General features: G+C 47.5%; 1 protein-coding gene across 3 annotated transcripts in view; it reads left to right on the top strand.

Moving 5' to 3' along the window:
• TRAPPC9 (trafficking protein particle complex subunit 9) overlaps positions 1-19,904 on the top strand; it is a 736,107-nt gene that overhangs the window by 186,761 nt on the left and 529,442 nt on the right. For 2 of the 3 annotated variants that reach the window (XM_058444535.1, XM_058444534.1), the window contains one exon: positions 17,282-17,434. The exons of the other annotated variant lie outside the window; for it this stretch is intronic. In XM_058444535.1, coding sequence (XP_058300518.1) covers positions 17,282-17,434 — 153 coding nt within the window. The remainder of the gene's footprint in view (positions 1-17,281; positions 17,435-19,904) is intronic. 3 annotated transcript variants of the gene reach the window in all.

The raw sequence follows: 19,904 nt of genomic DNA, 5'->3' as shown, positions 1-19,904 counted from the left end.
AAGTCTTCACCTGCTTCTCTCTTCAGAAATCCATGAATGGCTGCTGTCGCCCCGGCCTCTGCGGCCCTGTGTGGCCCCTGTGGCCCCCGTGGCCCTGTGTGGCCGAGCCTCTGCCCCATGCTTGGCTTCATCTATGGCTACCTCTCCTCCTCAGATGGAGTCATGTTGCTGTCAGGAGCTAATTTTGGCTTCCTGGATGCTCCTGCCATCTGCCATAGATGTGAGGACACACCGTTTCCTCCCCGGGCACATCATGCAGACTTCTCCCACCCCTCCTGCTTCCTCAGCTCCGGAGCATTTATCCTCTGGGCTCTGGCTTGGCTGCCCCTTCTGGAAAGCCTGCCTAAGCCTGGGCTCCTGGGTCTCCTCTTTGCTGCCGCAGGCTGCTCTGACTTAGCGCCACAGGAGGTCTTGCCACTGTATATGGTGATGGCTTCTTTATTGGTCTCTTTCTCTAATCAGGGTATGGTCTCTCCAAGGCAGTGACTGGGTTTTCTCTTTTATTTCCAGGGCCTGGCACATAGCAGGTGCTCAGTACCGAGTAATTGGTGACGGAAAGACATTTTGTGGCGTGGTCCCATCAGCCGCATTTCGAGAATGAGGCTGATGGGAGCATGCCTGTCCCTCCTGTTGGCTGAGTGGAGGATGTAAACAAGCGTGTGGGAACCACTCTGCGATTTTGGATGTGCGGCCTAGCTCTGCCTTAGATGCTCCCCTCTCCACACCTGCTCTGTGCAGGTCACTGCCTCTGCTGCTCTGCCTTAGACACCGCCCCCTTCCCGGAGAGGCCTTCCTCTGCTTCTTGGTCATCTGAGGTCTCATCTCAAGGTCCAGCTTCTGTCCCACCTTTCTAGGCTACCTTAGCCTTTGGTGTTTCTCTCTTTTTTTTTTGAGATGGAGTCTCGCTGTGTTGCCCAGGCTGGAGTGCAGTGGCACGGTCTTGGCTTGCTGCAACCTCCGCCTCCTAGGTTCAAGCGATTCTCCTGCCTCAGCCTCCCGAGTAACTGGGATTACAGGTGCCTGCCACCATGCCTGGCTAATTTTTTGTAGTTTTAGTAGAGATGTACTTTCACCAAGTTGGCCAGGCTGGTCTTGAACCCCTGACCTCAAGTGATCCATCCACCTTGGCCTTCCAAAGGGCTGGGATTACAGGCACGAGCCACCGTGCCCAACCATGCTTGGTGTTCCTTATGCCTCGGACTTCATCTGGAACTTATTCTGTATCAACCATCATTTCCGTCTTCAAACTTTTATTATAAAAATACTGAACCATGCAGAAGAGTTGAAAGAATTTTACAGCAAACACTTACATACAAACCATCCAGGTTCTGTAATGAACATTTTGTTACATTTGCTTTATTACGTATCTATCCAGCCTCCTATCCGTCCTTTAATCCATCTTATTTATTTATTTATTTTATTTTTTGAGACAGAGTCTTGCTCTGTCACCCAGGCCGGAGTGCAATGGTGCGATCTTGGCTCACTGCAAACTCTGCCTCCCGGGTTCACGCCATTCTCCTGCCTCAGTCTCCTGAGTAGCTGGGACTCCAGGCGCCCGCCACCAGGCCTGGCTAATTTTTTGTATTTTTAGTAGAGACAGGGTTTCACCGTGTTAGCCAGGATGGTCTTGATCTCCTGACCTCGTGATCTGCCTGCCTCGGCCTCCCAAAGTGCTGGGATTACAGGCATGAGCCGCCGCACCCGGCCAAATCCATCTTATTTTTTTAATGCAGTTTAAGTTGCAGTTTTCAGTATATTTTACCCCTAAATGCTGTAGCGCATGTACCATTAACTAGAGTTCACTTTTTTTTGGTAAAATACAGGTACAGTGACATGTGCAAATCTTATGTACCATTTATTGAGGTTTAGAAACACATGGATTTGTCTAACGCAAACCCTTATCAGGATATAGAACGTTTCCACCACCCCAGAAAATTCCCACATGTTCCTTCCCAGCCAATCCCTGCCCCAGCGCCGGGGCAAGCAACTCTCTCCATTTACCTGGTCGGCCTAGTGAGCACTTCCTAGTGATGATGTAGAAGGTGGGGAGCACTGTGGCAGCGGGACAGAATTCCAAAGGAGATGCTTTTGGCGGTGGTTCATGCTGAGACCGTCAACACGGTCGTCTTCTCTCCCCAGCCCTCAAGCATAGTCGCCTGTCATGCCTTGCCTACGCCTCGCCTGTCTTTGTTATCGTGTAGTTTTCTGTGCTTCTCTCCAGTCGGGTCCCCAGTCAGTCTGAGGATGCGCAGGGCACATAGGGCCACCCTGGCTTTATGCACAGGGAAAGTGAAAGCAGAAGAGGTGGGTGGCCAGCCTCAGGTCACAGGTCAGCTGCACGAGGAGCCGGCACAATAACAAAGGCCTCCTCCTTCCCAGCTCTTGTGACTTTACCTGTAATCATGACAAACGTAAATAGACAGCATGGCAGAGCCATTTTCAAAACAACAGGGTTACACGTGAAAAATGAAAGCTATCATTCTTTTTTAATTCTTGTTCCAAGCTGCAGTACATTTACATGTGGAATTACATTAATGAAAACAAACCATCTGTTTCCAAAATACACAAAGGGAGTAATTCCTGTCACTTTAGTCCTACAGCACTGAATGCTGCCAGCATGAATGAACAGAGGACCTGCTCTGAGGACATGGGAGTATGAGCAGAAGCCACTGGTGGTGGGGAGGGTGAGGGAGGCGGAGCAGAGACAGCATAGGATTTGGTTGTGGATGTTAAGTGTAGGAGACAGCATAGGATTTGGTTGTGGATGTTAAGTATAGGAGACAGCATAGGATTTGGTTGTGGATGTTAAGTATAGGAGATAGCATAGGACTTGGTTGTGGATTGATTTTTATTTTAGCATTATCTTTATTCTAAGCCCATTGAGCTTAGCTTCTTTAACTGTCTCTAAAATGTCTGCTGTATAAAATTTTGCTACACTGGATGAAACACCCGCTTCTTTGGGTTCCCATATGATTCTCTTTGTACTACAATAGAGTTATTTTATATCTCAGTACTAAGAATTGCTTTTACTCAGCTGGGTGTGGTGGCTCACACCTGTAATTCCAGCACTTTGGGAGGCTGAGGCAGGTGGATCACAAGGCCAGGAGTTCAAGACCAGCCTGGCCAATATGGTGAAACCCCATCTCTACTAAAAAATACAAAAATTAGCTGTGCGTGGTAGTGGGCACCTGTAATCCCAGCTACTTGAGAGGCTGAGGCAGGAGAATCGCTTGAACCCAGGAGGCAGAGGTTGTGGTGAGCCGAGATGGTGCCATTGCACTGCAGCCTGGGTGACAGAGTGAGACTCCATCTCAAACAACAACAACAACAACAACAGCAACAACAACAACAACCCCCCAAAAGAATAGCTTTTACTCTTAGTGCTCTCCACATACCAGGTGAGTGGTACTTTATGTAGTTTTTTCTGATGAAATAATCACACCAAGTGTAAGAAGAGGTGTTTTTGGGTGGGCAGTGGTGGTGGTCTGTTTATTTCACTGCTGCATCCTTAGCAGCTAAGAACTAAGAGCAATGCTTGCCGCATAGTAGGTGCTTACGTAGTATTGACACTCTTACCAGCTGCATAGGGTTGTCGTGAGCGTGAAATGTTAACGCAGGATGGGGAAAGCTCTTGGGACAACGTTGAGCTTGTTTGCTTTATAGATAGCAGTTGTTCTTGGTGTGTGCATTGTTTCTGCAGACCACGTTTGCATGCTGATGCCTGGTGCCTGCAGGAGCCTGCCTGTGGACCCTACGAATTCTCCTTCCCCTTTTCCTTTTCCTTCCATCCCTGACACCTGGGAGGCACCAAGAGTCCCATGAGGGGCCCCCTCTAGTCTCTGCACACATCTTCACTCCCTCTGAATAAACTGCTTTTTCTTCAGACATCAATCTTCAGATAAAGAAGTTCTTGCTTTGTTTTCTCCTCTCATCTTCTTTGCTTTCCTGACTTATTTTAATTCTTACTATTACAGACTCCCTTTAAAATCCCCTGCATTTTAAGTTTATGGTAAGGATCCATGATATTAAGGGTCAGACAGACCTTTGTGGGCCTCTCATGAGTCTAGACTGTCATTGGGGCTTTTATGGGGTGAGTGTGTCCCTGTGTTCACAAATTCCTAACACAGAGATGAGTGGGTTTTTTTTTTTTTTTTTTTGAGACGGAGTCTCGCTCTGTCGCCCAGGCTGGAGTGCAGTGGCGCAATCTCGGCTCACTGCAAGCTCTGCCTCCCGGGTTCACGCCATTCTCCTGCCTCAGCCTCCTGAGTAGCTGGGACTACAGGCACCCGCCACCACACCCACAATAATTTTTTTGTATTTTTTAGTAGAGACGGGGTTTCACCGTGTTAGCCAGGATGGTCTCTGTCTCCTGACCTCGTAATCCACCCGCCTCGGCCTCCCAAAGTGCTGGGATTACAGGCATGAGCCACTGCACCCGGCCACAGAGATGAGTGTTTATAACCCACCCCATTTCTGGACAAGGAGGGTCTAGCAATGTCATGTAATTCTTCTAATTTGAATTCACGTGTAAGCAGTTTTTTTTTTTTTTTTTTTTTTTTGTCTTCTTAGAGTTTCACTCTGTCTCCCAGGCTGGAGTGCAGTGGTACAACCTCAGCTCACTGCAACCTCCACCTCTCAGGTTTAAGCGATTCTCCTGCCTTAGCCTTCCGAGTAGCTGGGACTCCAAGTGAGAGCCACCATGCCCGTCTAATTTTTTTCTTTTGTATTTTTAGTAGAGGCAGAGTTTCACCATGTTGGCCAGGCTGGTCTTGAACTCCTAAGCCCAAATGCTCTGTCCGCCTCAGCCTCCCAAAGTCCTGTATTACAGGCGTGACCCACCATACCTGGCCACTTGTAAGCAAGTTTTTATGTGTAGATTGTGAAAGAGGCGAACTCTTGCTTTTGCTTAGTCGTAGATTTCATTGTAATAAAGCTCAAATTAAGAAACGTTTACTATATTAGCTTTTCCACAAATGTTCAAAGATATGTGTATGTGAGTGTGATACAAATAGAAACATATACATACCTGTATACGTAAATGCACATACACACCGCGTAATTTCTTCATTCTTCTGTTTAATATTTTAACAAAAAATGATGGCTCCATATTGTTATAATTAAAAATCCATAAATGTTTTGAGGCGAGATTCTCTTTATTGCTTTTCTCATGAATGTTGTACCACGGCATCCCTGGAGTTAGAAGCTAATATTAATGGCTTCTTATATGTCTCAGGTTCACAGCGGCAGTAATTCCTCTGTTATTATCAACATAAAGTAACCAATTTCACTTGATAGCCCTTACCTAAATGCTAGCATTTAAATAATGACTATTATTTCTGAAATGAAATTTCACAGGGGAGAAAAATTGGTGACAGATATCCCACTGTCAATTGATGGCTCTCTTATTATTCCTGCAGCATATTACTGTGTAGGATTCTGCAGAGCCCCTTCAGACACCCGGTTCTGTGCCACAGGAAGGAAGGGGGAAAACAGAAAGGCCCACTTTTAAGGTGCAAACACATATTAAATCGGACGACCAAGCTATTCAGCTTTCCACAGTGCTGTGGCTATAGAAAAATCATCTCTGCACTGTGAATTTCCTCTCTTATTTCTTAGCTATGAATTCCTTGGTTGTTTGGCATCAGAGGGGAATAAGCTGTTCCCATGTGTGTGGATTTGCTTGTTATTTGAATACGTCACTCTTAAGCTACAGAACTTAATACACAAATAAGCGGTGTGGTTAGGCATCTTCTGAGCATACCTTATGCTTGGAAATAGTAGGATTCTGAAGGTGGGACTTTGAACATTCTTCAGTTACTGACCTGGGCACGGCTTGGGGTGGCAGCATCGGATCTCTTCTTGCACTCTGCTCTTCTGTGTATGTGGAACAGGCTGGCCTGTTGCCCTCCTGTTCTGTGTGGTTTTCCTCTCCCTTTCGTGGGTGTTGCTGTTGCTCGTTGCCTCTGTCGCTGCGGGTTGTCCAGCACAGTCTCTGTTCAGCTGGCGTGATGACAGGAACATGGGTTTTGACGTCTCGTATTGTTTAGCTGTGTGACTTGTCTTGAGCAAGTTGACTGACTGCTGGAGGCTTGGTGTTCTCATCTGGATACTTACCAGGATCCAGTCCCTCTCTCACGCGGTCATCCCGGAACACACGTTCCTGTCTCTGGAGGACCTAACACAGTGCTTAGCACAGGGTGGGTAGGGTAGGAGTAGCTGTTTAGTTGCAGTCCCGGGACTGATGGTTTGGCTTCCTTGGTCTGCCAGGGCCTGGAAAACCAGAATATCCAAATTGTTAAGGCTGACTCGAAATAAGCAAATGCATGCCCCGTTTGAGGAAGACAGGTGCCTTTGTCTACATTTGCTGGCTTCATCTCTCTCTCTCTCTCTCTCTCTCGCTACCTCCCCATCGTCTCTCTCTCTCTCTGTCTCCTTCCCCCCCCCAACTTTTTTTTTTTTCTAGGATGATTCAGAAACTGTCTTAGCTTTCCCCTTGTTCTCAGACTTTCTGGGATGGTGAAATGTAACAATTCCCGGGGTGAATAAAGGTATACTTTCATTAAAACCATAGCAAATCCAAACTAGAAGCCACTTAGTAGAGTCAGCATAAGCCTGCTCATAATACAGGGAAGGAAGCCGGGAAAGCAAGAGTGTGAGAAGCACCTTGGGAGGCCATGGGCGGCGCTGACGGGGAGGAGACGATTGGCTCCTGCTGACAAAGGGAAACCTGTTACCCGTGCAATTCTCAGGACCCGAGGGGTTCGGTAATGAGCTGGCTGAAGTGCCATATGACAGCTCCTACCCTGCAGGGCTTTCTAACTTTCTGGTCTGATCTGTTTCCGAGGTGCTTTTGTTAGGCGATTTTTATATAATTCTTTTCTTAAAAATAATTATGGCAAGGCAGGGCAAAATTTTAGAAATCAGTCTTGGAGAAAAGTGGCTTCTACTTCTTCGTATTGTCATAGAGTGGAGCGTCTTGGGGAGCGGGGAAAAGGATTCAGTTCCTCCGATCTCTGCTTCAGTTTTCACACCAAGTCCCACTTGCATATCTGGGCGTGGACAGAAGTAGAGATGGAGCTGAGGACAGCTGCGGCAGCCGGCTTCGGGTAGCCAGGCCAGCAGACTAGTCGGAAGCCCCTAGGTCAGGGCTCCCTCAATTTTCAACTTACTTATGATGGTCAACGTTACAATATTTAGGATCAGGCAGACTTTTGTTAGAGTCCTGGCTTTGCTACCTACTGGCTGGGTGACCTGGACCAAGTTACTTGTGTCTGTGACCATTGTCCCCTCCTAGTGCAGCTGGCGCTCCATAGCTCTTCTGGTTGTTATGCTACATGTAAGGCACTTAATACGGTACCTGGCATTAGTTAGGGCTTGGTAAATCCTAGTTCCTCCTGTAAGGTGCTATTATCTTTGATGCTGCTGCCATTGTCATCTTATAAAAATGTCAACTCATTTGTCACCTTTCTAAAACATGTTGAAATTATTTTCCTATCCCTAGTTTCTTAGCCCGGCATTCAGTGAAATCCATCCCTTGGCTGGCTGCCCACCTTTTTCCTTCCCTTTCTTTCTTGCACACTTCCCCAGTACCCACTGTGCTTCAGGTATTGTGCCTTGGGGAGCAGGACCACAGTTATCCCTGTCCTCCTGGAGCTCTGAGAGTAATGGGAGGCTCAATGGTGAACAGGTGCAAGGTGTCCCGTGAAAGCAGTGGGCAGGGTGGGGGCAGCAGAGGGATCGTCCTCTCTGCTCTGTTTTGGAGTGGTTGCCCCCTCTGGTGCTCACTGTCTGTCTTTATGGCTGCCAGCTGCTCTTGCCTTTGCTGGACTCCTCAGCAGCCTGTACTGAGCACTTCCTATGTGGTAGCCAGCGTGTCCGGCACTGGGGACACCCAGGTGAATGCGACTGAGGGCTCTGCCCTGGGGAGTGCAGAATGTTCCTCCACAGCCCTTGTGCTCCAGCTGTCTTTGAACACACTTTTATATATTTGGAACTTTGCTCACTCCCAGATGTCCTCTGTGCATCCCAAAGTCTATCCTTCATTTGCAGTTCCGTCCACTGCCACCTCCTGAAAGCTTTCCCGAGCCCTTCAAGTAGAATTAATTAAGCCACTTCTACCGTCCATTGCCTTGCTTATATTCTGTTACAATAACACTTACCTCACTTGGCTTTGTATTATTCAACAATCAAACATTTACATCACATTGACATGCCAGTCACCATGCAGGCACATGAATAATGCATGCACCCGGTCCTGAGGAGCTCACGGCTCCATGTAGGAGGCAGACGTGTGCACTGAGTTGAACTGAATTCCAGCTGCACATCCTGTATTATTTCTACTGCATGTTGACTAACCACAGTGAATGGATTTACTGGTGTGTCTCCTAGAAAGACATTGAAATTCCTGAATGACTAAAAGTCATTCAACTTCCTGCCCCCTCATATACACGATTGCAGTGGCTTTCTGGTACGGTTCAGCATTTTACACATTTCTAGGGTCACGCTGGAGAAGTTTACAAAACAAGCTGATCTTAAGACAAAGTGAAATGCCTTTTAACAGTTCTGTGAGACCTGTCATGTTCAGCGCCTCGGGAGCGTGGATGGGAAATAAATAACGCAGGGAGGGCTGAGGGGATGAAGATGTCTGGCCTGACACTTGGGAGCTCCTGAAAATCAAACTCCCAGTTAGTTGTTTGGGGTCTTTGGTATGTCATGTCTCTGTAAAAAAAATGAGGAAAAAAGTGCACTTCTTAAAATGGAACTACAGCACGATTTCACAGGCTTTTAGGATTAAGCCAGTGAACTTATTAAGGGGTGGGTTGTAGAGCAGAGTGTTGAATCCTGGCTATACCCACTTCTGCATGGCCTGAGCAGCTTCCCTAAAATGGGTGTGATAGCAGGACCTATTCAGAGAATCAGTGTGTGGATTTAATGAGACAATAGACGTACACGTCTTAGTACCTGTTTTATGGGAGTACTCCATAGAGGTTAGATGGCTGGTGATGGTGATTTAAGTAACAGTAACTAGCATGCTAAATGTTTGTCTCCTCCCCCTTCTCTTCCTTCTGGGTTGTGTTTGGCAGGTGGTATTTCTTTGGTTTCATGTCTCCATTACAAGCCAGTCCTCCTTATCTGGGTGTCTGATGCATCCTGCGGCCATGACCATGGGGAAGCCTGGTGGGTGGGCATGCACAGTGCATTTTGACAGGGTTCATCTCTCAGTTGAAGCACGTTTAAGAAATGAAAAGCCATCCCAACAGGCAAGAATAGTGCTGTAATTATAGTTTTTGAATTTAGTTGTACACTCCTGATGCACTAGACTGATAGCTGAAAGAATGAGATATTTTATAGAGGTCTGGGACCCTAGCAGGTTCACCTGTTACTTCCAGCTACTAGGACAGCAAGTCTTATTTCAGTTATAGGCTACCCCGGCTTGGGCAATTAATTCAGCAAGCAGTTGTTGAACCTGTTCTGTGTGTAATGGTATTGTAAACGTTACAGAAATTTTTAGATTGAGAGAAGCCTCATCTCTCATCTGGTCCCAGCTTTTGGGGGCTTCTCCTGTAGCCCCGATACCATTTCTTCCTGTAATCAGAGACAACCTCCCCAGAGGGCAGGGGCTGCATCTTTTTTATCTCTGTCCCCAGAACCTAGCATAGCGCCTGCCATGAGGATATTTTAAGGCTGTGCAGTAAATGTCCATTGAATGAATGAAATGGGCAGCAATAGAATATAAAAACCAAGTCTCATCACAGCGCTGCAGAGCAGACAGAGGACTTTCATGCACATGACCTAGGCAGGTCCTGTGGGCCAGGTGCCCCATTTGATTGTTGTCCTTCTCACCAGTTCACATGATTCCCTGGCCCTCTTGTAGGATACTATAGAAAGCATCACCATTGGCTCAGAACCCACTTCACTCTCGAGCCATGGGCCTTAGCAAGGTCAGTCTTGCATGTGGATTTGCAGGCCAGATCCGTGGGGCTTCTCTCTGTACTAAATTGGAGGGTGGGGGTAGGGTGGTAAGCTTCGACTTGAGTGAAATGTTAGCATGGTTTTATATCCGTGCATGTGTGTGTATAGGTGTGAGTGTGTATATGTTTGTTTATAAAAGCGTAATGTATACTTACTGTCAAAAATTCAAAAAAACATAAAACAATTTGAAACTACCCGTGATCTCATGACTCAAGGACAACCAATAAGAGCAGATAGGCATGTCTTCGTTTTCTTTTTCGATGTCAATATTTTCATGTAATTGGAATTAATCGTATATTCACTGTGGTATTCTGCTTTTTTCACATAGCTCTTTTCCATCTGTTCTAAGCGTGATGTCTGGGCACATGTGTGTGTTCAGCCTCACGCACTGTTGAGTGCCTGCTGGGAGCCAGGCCCTGTGAGCCATTGCATGGGAAGGGGCGCTGATGGCAGCTAACCCTAACGTGCATTCACTGAATGCCAGGGACAGGGTTAGACACTCTGCAGGAATCACTTCGTTCACACAGCTCTGATAAAGGGTTGTGAAGATTGTCCAGTTAGGAGAAGGAAACTGGGGCTTGAGGAGTAGGAGGAATAACTAGCATTGGTTCAGTACTTATTCTAAGCTGGGCACTATTGTAAGCATTTGACTTCTGTGAACTTGTTGATTCTGCATGACAACCCATTTTATAGATGAGTAAACTAAGATACACAGAACTTTAGCAACTTACTGAAAGATAGCCGGCTGGAGCCAGGATGTGAACCCGGGGCCTTTTGTCCTGAAGCTGGGGTTTGTAACTAGCACACACCCTGCCTCCCAAGGTGGTGAGGTTCAAAGGCAAGGTCTGGTCCCTGCCTTCTGTTTTTGACCATTTGGTAGAAGAATGAGCTGCTTGGTACCTGGATGGTGTTCTGCTAGAGGCGTGTGTGTTGGAGCCCAGAGCAGTGATGTGGGATGGGAAGGCATCACAGGAAAGGAGCTTCCAAGTTGGGTTGTTGAGGATGCATAGAGTGTCTGTATTTGAGAAAGTGAGGGGGGCATTCCTGGCAGAGGGAGTGGTGTGTGCAGGCAGGTAACTAGGGCACAGGGGTGAAGGGCGGGGAAGGAGAGCAGCTGTGAGAGGGGATTCCTGGGTGCCCATCCCACGACGTTGCTGTTATGTGCCGGTGCAGCTGGAGATGAGCCTGAGAGCCCTCTGCTGCTTCCTCTGCGGGGTGGGCTGAGCTGCCACAGGGCAGGACCCAAAGGGGTAGCTAGCTGGTTCTTGGGGCCCATGTCTCAGAAATGGTCTGACAGGACACTTGGGAGGGGAGGCTCTTACAGGGCCTCAGTATCTCAGCTGTATTGGCGGTTCATGGGGAGGTTGGCCAGGACCCCTGCAGCCCTGGGATAGGCCGTTTAAAGAAGTTGGCACACACTTCTGATGTTCTTGAGGCCTTGGGCCCTGGCCCCCAGAAAGCAGGCCCCATTGGTTTTCTGCACTGGTTTCATGTGGCGTGGCCTGTCTTATCCCATTCCATCCTGAATTGATTGACTAGATTGAAAGAGAAAAACAAAATGCCATTTATGAATCTACTGGGCACATATTTCTATAATGTAAGTTCCTGGGTCATCAGGAGGATCTCGGTGCTGTAGATGGTTTGGAAGGGAAAGCGATAGCTTCCATTTTGGGGTCAGGTGCTGGCAAAACCCCTAGAAAATGTATCTAGCAGGCTGCTTGCATTTCTGGACTGCAGTTTAGGTGAGAGATCAGGAAAATTTGTAAAATTTAATTGTGTTTCCAGACTAGGTTAGTGCCATGTGCTCCAAGAACAAAAGAATTATCAGCAAACATCTAAAATCTTTATGTTCTATAGATTATTATTGAGGAAGAAGATGGCAACAGCCGTGTGTGTGAGGAGTTTTGACATGTCAAGTCCATTACTTGTGCCAGGGAGCGTGTGAACGTGGAGAACAAGTCCAGAATTAGTTGCACAGGGTCACCCTCCCTCTTTTGAACCTGCCCAAGCCCTCCTGCTCCCTCAGGCCGTGTCTGAATGGTGGTCTCTCCGGGGAGTTTCCCTGGCCCTCCAGACTTGTCTGTCATGTGCTGTCGCATACCCAAGACGGACTGACCTGGTCGTGACACACTTTGTTGTCTTGTGTCTAGCTTCCTGCCTAATTTCTGTCTCCTCTGTCAGACCATGAGCCCTGGGAGAGTGGTCACTGGCCTGTTTGCCCACTGATGTGTTTTTTTGTGCCTGCTACAGAGCTTGACACACAGGAGACATTCAATAAATATTTATCTGAAGAATGACTACTTACTTTGCCAAAGGACAGTGATGCAGTTCTCCTCACATGCACAACCCAGTGAGAGCTACAAATGGAAAGATCAGCTCACACAGTTGGGTGCAGAGTGCTGGAGCCTGTCCTGGAGGCATGTGCAGGTGTTTGCAGGCATGGCAGGAGGGCCTTCAGCCTGAGAGCCAGGGCTGGGATGGTTGCATATCTGAGTAGATACCCTGGACCTGGGTATTAAAAAGCTCTAGAAAATCCAGCCAGGCAGAGAAGGCAGGGGAAGACATTTTCAATAGGGGGCACATGATAGGGCAGAGTTCTGGGCTTGAGAAAGCATTCGGCATATTCAGGGACCCCCCGTGCTAGGAATCTATTGGAGGTGTCACCAGATGCCAACTTCTGAAAGGACGTGTGCTTCTTTCCTCCCTCCTCTGTATGCTCGCATGGCACGGGGTCCTTTTTCCCACTCCTTGGCTCTGTTTGGGGAGGCTTCTTTTCAAACCAAGGTGGGTCTAAAGTAGTGTCGTCAGGATGGCACCTCCGAGTGCCACTGGAGGAGAAGTAGAAGGAAGGTGGACAGGTTGCCTCAGCGCAGAAGAGGCCCGGGCCGGCGCGAGCACTGCTGCATGGAGAAGAGGCAGCAACTGCGTTCTGAGCTGCCAGAGGGCAAAGGCACGGTGAATGCGTGTGAGGGCCAGGGTTCACTCCTTGACTCTGGGACGTGCTAGCTTTGTACCCTTAGGAAAGCTGCTTGATCTCTCTGAACTCTAGTTTGCTCATTCGTGTGATGTGGATAATGCTGGCATATGGAGATTTTGGAAGGAGCTAAGGGTATGCTGTAAGCTAACTACTCTGCACTATGGCTGATACTCATGCCTCTTCTGGCCTTAGCATTTGAACTTCAGACAGTGCCTGGCACAGAGGGAGAGCTGAGACAACTGAACACTTATTGGGACTGTCCCGTAATGGAAGTAGCAGGAAGTAGTAGGCATGGAAGGCTACGAGCCCCCATCATTGGTGGTGTTCTTGCCAAACCTGAATAATTATAAGAGCAAACACTTAACTGAGACTCACTGGGCACCGTGCCCTGTCCTAAGTACTCTATGTGTTTTAAACCCGCTAACCCTCACAGCAGCCCTAGAAAGTAGGTACTGGTATTTCTCCCCGCTTTACTTGTAAAAGAAGGGGAAGCTGAGACCCCAGGAAAGTAACACAGCCAATGGCAAGCTAGGAAGGTGGGGATCTGGGGTTTGAACCCAGGCCTGTAGTTTCAGTTGTGTTTAACCATAGCTTCTGCAGCTGCCCACAGACGTGTCAGCACCTACAGAAGACCACAGTGGAAAGGAACTCCAGTGTCTTGCGGGAGGGTAGATTCTCAGAATACACATAGAGTGGCAACCAAGCGGAAGCAGGTGGGCCTGCCTGGGGGTCCTGCGTGGAGGAGGTCACATCGAGTAGGCAGAGAACTGGCATGGCCTGAGAGAGCAGGTGGGAAGGAAGAAAGTCAGTTACCTTCCTTACTAATGAGCCAAGGTGTCGTCAGAGCCCTTCTGAAGGAGTGGGAAGAAAGCTGCGACCCAACTGATGATGTGATTTTGTGTCAGACTCTCCTTTTCCTTCTACTTTCTTACCTGTAAGATGGCTTTGAAGTTCTTTTCCCGTTTGGAGACAGATCTTTGTTCTTTCTCTGATTGAGTGACTTACCGTCTAAAGGATAAATCACATATGTGAGTATCCACACATTTCCCTGAGCAGCCAAGGGCCAAATGTTGTGTGTTGAAGCGGGTTTCCAGACAGAGAATTCAGTGGCCTGTTGTTATCATGAAATACCAATGCTACCAGCGTTTTGTACCCTTTGCCCCCAAAGCTTGACTGAAGTGTTTAGATGTGTGTCCTGTAATTAGAGTGGCTATAATCCGATATGATGCACTTTCTTCTACTTTAGGTGATTCTTGTTGACCCATTCCATCTCCCACTTTGAATTTTGGATAATACTTCCCTCCGATTCTCCATTTCCCTTTCACTAAATTCCTGTAAGAATCTCATCCAACAGCCACAGCTTTTTCTGTTTTTGGGACGCAGTCTCGCTTTATTGCCCAGGCTGGAGTGTAGTGGCATGACCTTGGCTCACTGCAACCTCCACCTCCCTGGTTCAAGTGACTCTCACGCCTTGGGCTCCTGAATAGCTGGGACTACAGGTGTGTGCCACCATGTCCAGCTAATTTTTGTATTTTTAGTATAGACGGGGTTTCGCCCTGTTGCCCAGGCTGGCCTCGAATGCCTGGCCTCAGGTGGTCTGCCCACCTTGGCCTCCCAAAGTGCTGGGATTACAGGCGTGAGTCACTGCACCCGGCCCACACCTTCTCGAAACCATCTGAACGTAGGGATTCATTCCTCAGACTGTCATTAAAGTTGACTTTCCAGGAACCAGCCCTCTCAACAATTCCATCCTCCTTTTCCCAGCCGTCTATCTTTTCCCAGATCATTCTAAAATACTGTGATAGTATCAGTTTGCAAAGCATCTGAACACCATCTAAGGTGGTGGACTGGGTGATGCTGAAGGGCAGCTAATATTTATTGAACGTCTATAATATGCCAAGTCTTCCACTGACAGCTGAATGACCTGTTACATATGCTAACCTCCTTCCATGATTTCACTGGTTGTTGGGAGGATTAAGTGAGGTAACACGTGGAGTGTCTGGCACATTTGAGGTGTTCTGTGAATGACTAAGTAAATAAATGAATGTGATGTGGTTTCTAAACAGTTTTCAAGGACGCTGTCCCCTGGATCTGTCTCTCTGTGTTAGTATCCTTCTTTAAGGAAACATGGAGACATAAACGCCGTCTGTCAGACGTGCTCCAGAGGGAGCTTGGCCAGTTCCGCAGGACCGTGCCACGGTCGAGCACACCTCCGGCCACGAATATGTCTGCTTATTTTGCAGCTCAGTTTTCCTCATGTTCTGGAGTTAGCACACCATGTATCTTTTTTCTTTCATGGGGCTTTTGGTCAAGCTCTCCATCTTCCACTGAGCTCCTGTGAGGTTCATTTCTGGGTCCTCCGACCAAGACTTTATATTTGAACTTCACCATGAAATATCTTCATGCGGGAGGTGAATGTGACTTTGGAATCATTTGGATCTGGGATTCTAGACCGATTCCATAGTTTGTGACCATGGATAAGTTACTTCATCTCTCTAAAACCGTCTCCTTATTCAGACTGAAGACATTCAGCATAGAGAACTGGTTCCCAGAAAGGGGATGCTGGGAAAACAGCAAGTCGCTCCTGCCTCCTAGGCCGGAGGGGCACCAGGAGGAGGAGCTTGGCAGAGCCTGGAAGCTGGGCCCTTCCTGGGAGGAGGAGGGCCCCGTGCTCATGGCTTCCTGTCCTCTGTGTTGGTCAGGAGGGTTTCTTGCTCTACCATGTGGGGACAGCCAGACACCTAGCACGTGACACAGGACATGTGCACCTGCCAGCAGTTCACTGGTCACAGACATTCACAGCTGGGGAAGGAGGATACTATGCCACATAGGGCCACATGGGGCTGCACTCAGGAACAGAGCAGCTGCCCAGGGGCTGGGGGAGGTGGGCTTTGGGGTATGGAGAGGGAGGGCTGCCCCCGGCTCCCCAGGGAGGATGTGACTGGCTTATTTCAGTCCCTCCCAGGCTGGCAGGGAACTGACACCCACTGCTCAGGATACACAGGGCTGCACCTGCTTTCCGTGCCTAGGAAGCCTGCCTGGCTGAGGGACCCTGTATCCGCAGGAGCAGATTCAGGAGGGGACTTGTGGTGAGGCCATTTGGGGCCCTCCCAGTTTCGCTGGATGTCAAGGCAGCACGTCATACTGTGCCTGGGTTTTAGGAATTGGAGCCATGGAGAGACACAGCTACTTCAGGGGGCACCAGCAGTGGCCTCCCTCTGTCCCCTTCCTGTCCCTCTTCCTCCCGTGTTGCCTGAGGTTCTTATAGTGCTTGTGGTCTTCTTGGTGCTTTTACAGATAGTACTTTATTGAATCTGTAAAATAACCCTGCGGTGCAGTAATTGTTATCCCCATTTTCCACACGAAGAAACCTTGACTGCAAGGGATCATTATTCTCCATGGCACTGGAGTTAGTCAGTGTCAAAAAGGCACCAAAATCAAGGCCACGTGACTATAACATTCAAGACTTGTTATTAAAGACCACAGTGTATTTGCAAGAAAGCCAGGGAAACACCTCTCCCCAGAGGCCCTTCCCAAGGTGCTGTCCTTAATTCTGTGATTTGATTTTTTTTTTTTTTTTTTTTTGAGATGCAGTCTCACTCTGTTGCCCAGGCTGGAGCGCAGTGGCATGATCTTGGCTCATTGCAACCTCCACCTCCCGGGTTCAAGCCATTCTCCTGCCTCAGCCTCCTGAGTAGCTGGGATTACAGAGGCGCGCTGCCACACTGGCTAAATTTTGTATTTTTTGTAGAAACGGGGTTTCACCATGTTGTCCAGGCTGGTCTCGAACTCCTGGCCTCAAGTGATTCACCCCGCCTCAGCCTCTCAAAGTACTGGGATTATAAGTGTGAGCCACAGCGTCCTGCTTGAGTTTTGATTTTGTATTCTCTTTTTGTGAAGAGGTGTCTCATATTAAATATATACTTTCCCTACTACACTTGGATCTGTTTCTCTTTAAGGTGATATAATACAGAAAATATTCATTGTGGAGAAATTTAGTTTAACTCTGATTTAGTTTATAAGAGCAAAACAGCATTTATTTGGTCAGTGAGAAGGAGTTGCTCACTAAGGCGTCAAGATGGCTTGGCTTGAGCTCGGTGCCTCTAGAGATGAGCCGTTCCTCCTCCTCCCTGTGCCTTGTTCATAAACAGGGGTGATTGCCTTGCAACACTTCTTGGTTCTGGAATGTTCTTGTCACTTGGATCTTACACATTTTAAAAGCTCTTCTTTTTCCTTGGCTTTTGAGAATGCATCAGAATTTTCTAGGTGATTGGCAAGTCCCATACTGCCTCAGTTACAGCATCCTCATCACTGTCATTGTCATTATTATAGAAAAATTGTATGGCGACTTCTTGAGCTGGAAGCTAGAGGAAACCCTTGCCCAGTTCCCTTTGCAGCCTGGGAAGGTGGCCACGTTCACAATCAACATCAAAGTGAAGCTGGATTTCTCCTGCCAGGAGAATCTCCTGCAGGATCTCAGTGATGGTAAGCACTTTCCTAATTTTAATTAACACGTCAGGGTCCTAGATACTGTGTAGCAACCCCTATCCCTTGATGCCTGCTGTTTGCTGTTTGTAACTCACTTGTCATTCATTAACTCAAGCTGCCTGAGACATCTCCTGGGCACTTTGTTAACAGAGTGAGTTACTGTATGTGTCTGAAAGTAATAAAAGTACTTTTTATCTAAATGATTTAATTCTCACTCTTTATTATTTTGTACTCATTTACCAGCAGGTCATTCTAAATTAGTGGAATGTAGGAATTACTGCATTTTTTCAAGTATAACTGCTGTGATTCTTTAGACATCTAATTAGCTGTGATGATAAAGTTTTCCTTCAAAGTCTGATGATATCTATAAGGAGGTGGAGTGTGGAAGAAATGGAAATTTATATTTGTTGTAACATTAGGACTGATTAGAGATAAGATTTCATAGATTGGCTGGGTATGGTGGCTCACACCTATAATCTCAGCACTTTGGGAGGCCAGGGTGGGCGGATCACCTGAGGCCAGGAGTTTGAGACCAGCCTGGACAACATGGTGAAATCCTGTCTCTATTAAAAATACAAAAATTAGTTGGGCATGGTGGTGCATGCCTGTAATCCCAGCTACTTGGGAGGCCAAGGCAGGAGAATCGCTTGAACCTGGGAGGCGGAGGTTGCAGTGAGTCGAGATCATGCCACTGCACTCCAGCCTGGGCAACACAGTTGAGACTCCATCTCAAAAAAAAAAAAAAAAAAAAAAAAAAAGATTTCATAAATTAATTATGCCAAATTATGAAGCGTTCATTTGGAGGCAGTGTGGAGTCTTTCAGTCAACTCAGGCTCCCCTAACAAAATACCACAGACAGAACAGCTTAAACAACCAAGATTTATTTCCTCATAGCTCTGGAGACTGGGAGTCTGAGATCAGAGTGTCAGCCGTGGTGATTTTCTGGTGAGGGAGGGCCCTCTTCCTGGCTTGCAGGTGGCCACCTTCCTGCTGCATCCCCACGTGGAGGAGAAGGGGAGCTCTGGTGTCCACCCCTTCTTACAAGGGTACTCATCTCATAGAGGGGGCTCCACCTCCATTGCTTCATCTAAACCTAATTACCTCCCAAAGGCCCCACCTCCTAAAGCTGTCCCACTGGGGGTTAGGCCTTCAGTAGATGCAGCTGGGGAAGGGGGACGCAGCTCAGTCCCTAACAGACGCCCTCCATAGAGTTTGCTGTCTGCACCCTCTGCAGTTCAAATAGTCAGCATGAGCTTCTTGTATAGCGCTGGTACTTGGTAAAATATTCTTTTTATATTATTAACAAAGGTAGAAAAACAGATTTAGGGTTGGACACATTAGAAAATGAAAAAAGTCAAGAGGATTTAAAATTATAGCAAGACTTAAAAATGTCTGATGACATGATTTTTTTGTTTGGTTTGTAAACGCCTTTATCCCACTGAACTGCATTTTTTTCTTTTTAATCAGTAGACAGAGGGTTACATAGGTTCTGAATTCTTTTTCCCAAGAAGGGGGTTTGGCAGAATAAATGGTGCCCAGCACCTGCCCCGGAACACTTGGGACTGGATATTACCCCAGGGCTATGTCTTGGCACGTGGACTCCAGGCTAGCAGTGAGGGAATGGTGACCGTGGTTTCTCCCATGGCCTGCCAGGGTCGTCTCATTCCTGAGGAACAATGTGGAGGGCTTCCAAGTGGAAGGCTTGACTTTTTGTGTTTGGTTGTTTGAATTTACATGTTCAGTGCAGACCTATTTTGTCCTGTTATTATTGTGCTTCTGCCTTTTGTTATAGAGGGGACTAGGGCAGTCTCTCTGCCCTTCTAAGGTCAGAGAGAAAAATTGAGCAAAACTGCAATTTGGGACTTGTAGTCTGGGAATACCGTCTTCTATCTTTTAAAACAAAACCAAATCAGACCTCGAATTATGGTCACCAAGTGGTTTGTAAATGTGAGGCTGGCCTGATTGCTGGTCATGGCACATAGTGGTTACTCGTGAGATGCCCCCTTTATTAATAACAGTTAATAGAAGCTCTGGCTGGTTGTTTACATAGTATGTGGCAGAAAGAGACAGCGAATCTCTAAGGTAAGTCTTACAGAGGAAACCAGGTCAAGTTTTATGGAGGAAAAGGTAGGCACAAAGAACCTCCCAGAGCTTGGTCCATGGATGCCTTGTTACGTGTAGTTCAGTCTGAGGAAGCACGAGACCATCACTGTGCCCTTATGTGAAGTGGCTGTGAATTCAGTGGCAGAGGCTCATTTCTGGCCTCTGGGAAGTGGGAGACGACCCTCTGTAGCTCGCAGTCTAACGGTCTCAGAGACATCTAACGGGGGACCACATGTGGACCCAATTTGGTTCTCAGGCATGGACTTGCGTTAATTATGGTTACTGAAGTTAAATGCTGCTTAAAAAATTCACAGCAACCTGGATAGCTGTTGCACAAACCAGAATCCTGGATTCAGTGTGGGCC

Source organism: Hylobates moloch, unplaced genomic scaffold (genome assembly GCF_009828535.3).
Source record: "Hylobates moloch isolate HMO894 unplaced genomic scaffold, HMol_V3 SCAFFOLD_9, whole genome shotgun sequence".
Classification (NCBI taxonomy): domain Eukaryota; kingdom Metazoa; phylum Chordata; class Mammalia; order Primates; family Hylobatidae; genus Hylobates; species Hylobates moloch.
Note: the sequence above shows the minus strand (reverse complement) of the source record. Positions and strands in the feature narration are given on the sequence as shown.